Source organism: Conger conger, chromosome 5 (assembly GCF_963514075.1).
Source record: "Conger conger chromosome 5, fConCon1.1, whole genome shotgun sequence".
Classification (NCBI taxonomy): domain Eukaryota; kingdom Metazoa; phylum Chordata; class Actinopteri; order Anguilliformes; family Congridae; genus Conger; species Conger conger.
This window is the reverse complement of record NC_083764.1, coordinates 68072573-68077754: the sequence shown is the minus strand read 5'-3', so window position 1 is coordinate 68077754 and position 5182 is coordinate 68072573. Positions and strand designations below refer to the sequence as shown.

The 5182-nt window shown below is 41.2% G+C and overlaps 1 protein-coding gene across 1 annotated transcript in view; it reads right to left on the bottom strand.

Moving 5' to 3' along the window:
- ndufa11 (NADH:ubiquinone oxidoreductase subunit A11) overlaps positions 1 to 2417 on the bottom strand; it is a 2893-nt gene extending 476 nt beyond the window's left edge. Inside the window, exons 1-3 of the mRNA XM_061243596.1 lie at positions 2286 to 2417; positions 1294 to 1386; positions 1 to 52 (exon numbers count right to left, since the gene is read on the bottom strand). The exon at positions 1 to 52 is cut by the window's left edge and continues 71 nt beyond it. Coding sequence (XP_061099580.1) covers positions 1 to 52; positions 1294 to 1386; positions 2286 to 2364 — 224 coding nt within the window. The 5' untranslated portion in view covers positions 2365 to 2417. The remainder of the gene's footprint in view (positions 53 to 1293; positions 1387 to 2285) is intronic.
- Between the last annotated feature and the right edge of the window lie 2765 nt (positions 2418 to 5182).

The following is a 5182-nucleotide window of genomic DNA, read 5'->3' as shown; positions in this document are numbered from 1 at the left end:
CGGGCCTGGGCACTCAGACAGGTGGCCATCCCGAAAATGGCCCCCAGGCTGGCTGTGAGAAGCAAACACAGCTCAACTCAGGCTCCTCAAACAAGCACACAACAACCACACCACTCAGGTTGCTCAAACAAGCACACCACAACCACATAGCTGCTACACAATAAATGCACAACAATCATATAACACAACCGCCCCTGTAATAAAATGCCCTGCCTCCACGGAACTGAGACAGAACTCAGAGATGACTCCGCCTCTTCCCCTCAGAATTATGGTTTACTTCCTGAAGTGTGCTGGCAAAGACACTCAGTGAAACCCTGGAAACGTGTAAATCCACTACATGAAGTGTAAATCCACTACATTAAGAGAAAAATTGGCCTACTGAAAGGTACAATAGGTAATTTCAGACTCATAATGGTCAAGAGATCAATCGCAGCAACAAACACCCTAAAACCACAACACTGTTTATCCCTCCCCTTCTCTGTGAATGCGCTGACACTGAAGCCCCTGCTCGCTCCAGGTTGTCATGCACTGTTACAGCTGACAGGGGCAAACAGCAACAGAGCCTGCTGGCTTTTCAGAGGGTTCTAGTAAGAAAATGTTTGCCGAACAGGTGAATTGATGCTGACTTTATGAAACTTTATTGTGCTACACAACACTATTTATATTATTTGTCTTTTTGAAGTTTTAACTACAACTACATTATGCATTAGCAATTTATTTGGCGACGTAACTAGCTGGCGATATAACTAAAACATGATAGTCTACCACAAACAATGCAAATAAAGGTTTAGCTAAACAGGCATGATTGAACGCGTAACGATTTGCACCAATGTTCACCCTTGTCTTCTAAGCATTGCTTGCCATTGTTGATGTTGCTGCTGCAAGGATAATGCTTGTGTATGTTTCAGATTAAGCCCCCCCCACGCCCCACGCCATTGGCTGTGGCAATTAGATTCAATTTTCAGCCAATGAGCTTGAATTAATGTACAGCTGTACAATGCTTTGGTACAGAGTGTCTGCGCATCAACTGTATATTTTCAAACACAAATTTAAACACAGGCAGAGGGTGAGCCTTTATCAATGATAGGAAGGGATTTACAATGGTCTTGTAACAATGTTTTAACACAAGAATATTACCTATTGTACCTTTAACCTTCTGATCCAGCAGACTCCCGGTCTGCATTCGGGAGCACATCACATACTGATAGAAGTAGGCATTATATTTAGTGAAGTCACAATATTTAGTAGCCTGTTTCAAACATGGCCACGGAAAGGGGTGTGGTGTGCGGTTACCCATGGTGATGGTGCCTTTAGCCGCTGTCTGCACCGCCTGGAGGGCCGAGTCAGGCTGGAACGCAACGAGGTGGTAGGCGGAGCCAACAAGACCTGCAGAAAAACAGAAATATCAGATCCATCTACCGGCACTCAAGACACAAAAGGTTGCCCTTCATCCATAAATATGTTACGTACAGTCATAGCAGTAGACCTTACACAGTATCACTAATCAAAAGTACACGTAAAAAGGTAATAATCCGCACACTGGCTAAACAAGTCAGTCTGCCAAAACGAAATCTATTTGCAACGTAATGGTCAAAGAAATGAGGTTGAAAGCTGGATTGACAGGTGGGACAGTGCCGTTGTACAGTAGTGAAGGGAGGCTGCGTAACGTCATTTAGTAACGTTACATTAAATACCCTGCTGTATAAATGGGTTGCACGTACAAAATACAGTGCAAGTCGACTGTGTCTGCTAAATGAAAAGTTTTATAAAAATAAAAAAATAACAAAAATAAGCAAAACGTAAAACAGAGGCTAGGACATGTACGTTACAGTGTCTGTGTAAAGTTGGTGCCCGTTAAAACTAAACTATAGGTACACAATTCCAGCAGAATAAAACATTACGCTAGTTCACTGTTAACCAGACAACTACCTCTAATATCAAAATAACAATATCTAGCTCATAAGCTCATCGGTAATACATGTTATACGTTTATAACGCCACCCAAAACCATTTTGTCCGGCAGGCTAGTTAGCACTCTAGATAGCAAGCTATCAATCTCTGTGTGACAGAAGTTAATCGTATAGCCTAGCCGTTTCGCTTTGAATTCCATTACTTGGACAGCTAGGTAATAATAGCTAACACAGATAAGCAAGCGTAGCGTAGCTAACGTTAGCTATTAGCAGAGACAACTAGCTAAGGTCCTCTGTCACAGCTAAGAATCTTTACTCCATTTCAGATTTTAACCGACTGAAGCGACGCAACTAGTGTTATGTACAAAGATTTACCCAGCGCTGTGCCTATTTTCGTGGTTATCCATGTTTTCTCAACACAGTCCTTCCCCTCTTCAAGATCCCAGTAACCCATCGTCAATTTAACAAGGGCATCTGCAGCACACGGAAATAACGCGAGATCGTACGAGAACAGTGTTCTTTAAAACTTTATTAGTCAGCTAAGTCGTACAAACTGAGAATACAACCAGCCGGCCGAGTTTACATGGCGTGGGTAAATTGTGTTTATCGCTAATTGTAAGTGTCAGGTGAAAACGTACTTTCATATAATTGCCGATTTTTACCTCAATTGTCTCTTTTTACTATTTGTATTCACTGATTTGTGTTTTACAATTATTCTTTATGTTCTGTAATTTCCAGCTGTGAATAGGGCTCCTTCCTTGATAGGTGTTCTATAAATAAAGTCGTTGATGATGATGATGATCTTTGTGCCGCGGTGTCATAAGCAGCGGTGTCTGACCACTCAAACGTCAGTTTTGCGATCAACAACTCCAAAATATTGTAAATATAAGATCTGCCCTGCCTTTTGAGGACACTGCGAACGTTATCAATGCTTTTATTTATTTGTACATTATTTGTACTTAATCCATCTAAATATCCAAAAACCTTACTCCTTTTGGATGTGTACAATTTCTGGTCATGTCAATAAGTGTCAGAGCAGCGATATTATGTAATTTCAAATGACTTCAAAGACATACAGTACTGTGTAAAAGCTTTAGGCAGGTGAGAACAAATGCTGTAAAATAAGAATGTTTATTTTTTATAATAAAAGTTTATTTTTATCAATTAACAAAATGCATGAACAGAAGAAATTAATGAGCAGAAGATCTATCTAAATCAAATCAATATTTGGTGTGACCACCCTTTGCTTTCAAAACAGCATCCTCTAGGTATACTTGCACATAGTTTCTGAAGGAACTCCGCAGGTAGGTTGTTCCAAACATCTTGGAAAACTAGCCACAATTCTTCTGTGGATTTAGGCAACCTCAAATGCTTCTGTCTCTTCATGTAATCCCAGACAGACTCGATGATGTTGAGATCAGGGCTCTGTGGGGCCATACCATCACTTCCAGGACTCCTTGTTCTTCTGTACACTGAAGATTCATTGGCTGTATGTTTGGGGTCTTTGTCTTGCTGCAGAATAAATTTGGGGCCATACCATACCTGATGGTATTGCATGATGGATAAGTATCTGCCTGTACGTCTCAGAATTGAGGAGACCATTCATTCTGACCAAATCCCCAACTCCATTTGCAGAAATGCAGCCCCAAACTTGCAAGGAACCTCCACCATGCTTCACTGTTGCCTGCAGACACTCATTCTTGTACCGCTCTCCAGCCGTTTGGCGAACAACCTGCCAAATACAGCCAAATATTTCATTTTCATTTTCATTTTGATTCATCAGACCAGAGAACCTGCTGCCATTTTTCTGCACCCCTACACAGCTGTTTCTGTTTCAGTTAATGATTGTGTTTCAACCTACATATTAAATTAATTAGCTACTGTTTGGTATAATTGGTTAATAATTGTATGCCTACAAAATCCCTGACTTTGTGCTGAATTGATTCTGGTTTGAAGGCAAAGGATGGTCACACCAAATATTGATTTGATTTAGATTTTTCTTCTGTTCACTCACTTTGTTAGTTGATAAAAATAAACTATTATAATTTCTATTTTTGAAAGCATTCTTACTTTACAGTATTTTTTCCACACATGCCTAAAACATGTGCACAGTACTGTACATCTTTGGAGAAAACTTGAGATTAAATGAAAAGTGAAGTTTGTGTCAGTGGTGACCCCTAGTGGTGCAGCCAGGTTAGTGCCTCTACATGGCACAGAAGCTAGAGAAGGTGCATTTTAGACTTTAGTATGTATGAGACACAATCTGGTTTTATTGTAAAGACTTATGGACGTTCTGCAAACATTGTTCTGGGTGGTGGGTGTGGCTAAAGAGTCCATTAGCAGAAAACAGGTCCTCATTCTGAGCATGGGAGAAGTGTGGGGTATATGTCAGTACTGTGGGGTATACAGTCCCCTCTAAAACTATTGGAAGAGCAAGGTCAATTTCTTTGTTTTTGCTAGATGCTGAAGATAATTGAGTTTCAACTCAAAAGATGTAAATGAGACGACAGATCTGAAATTTCAGCTTTTATTTCCTGGTACTTTTATCTAAATTTGATTAACATGAACATTTTTAGAACATAAAAGTATTGGAACATGTGACTGACAGGTGTTTCTTGATGCCCAGATGTGTCCTGTTAGATTGATTGGTTAAACAATAAATAGTTCTGAATGCCTACTCTTGGTTTTAGCCTTGGGTTTTGCCTGTGAAGACTGCATTTGATGACACAACATGAAGACCAGAGACCAGAAAAGCAAGCCATTTTGACACAACATGAAGACCAGAGACCAGAAAAGCAAGCCGTTTTGTAAGCTTGTCAATTACATCACAAACAATCACCACAGGGCAGGGGTGACAGTATCTCAATCAACCGTTCAAAGAAGACTTAGAGAGCAGCAATATACAGTAAATAGCAGTGCGTTAAAAAAAGTTAATAAAGTCTAGGGCCGCGGTGGCGCAATAGGCTAAGATTCAGCGCACTTGCGGTTGCAGTTCGCTGCAGTTGCACACCGGGGACCGGCTCACGTGGAGCAGCATGATTGGCTCGCTGCTCCAGAGGGAGGGATTTGGCAGGGTTAGCTGAGCCCCGCACAATAAGCACCTCAGGCACCTTGGAATCACGGAAGAAGAGCATGAGATGGGATGACTTGAGAAGGCGTGTCTTTCTCCTTCGGGCCGCTGAGGGATGGGGTATGGGCCGTGTATCTAATACTGGCTCTAATTGAATCAGACGGGGTACAATTGGCTACCAAATTGGGAGGAAAAGGTTAAA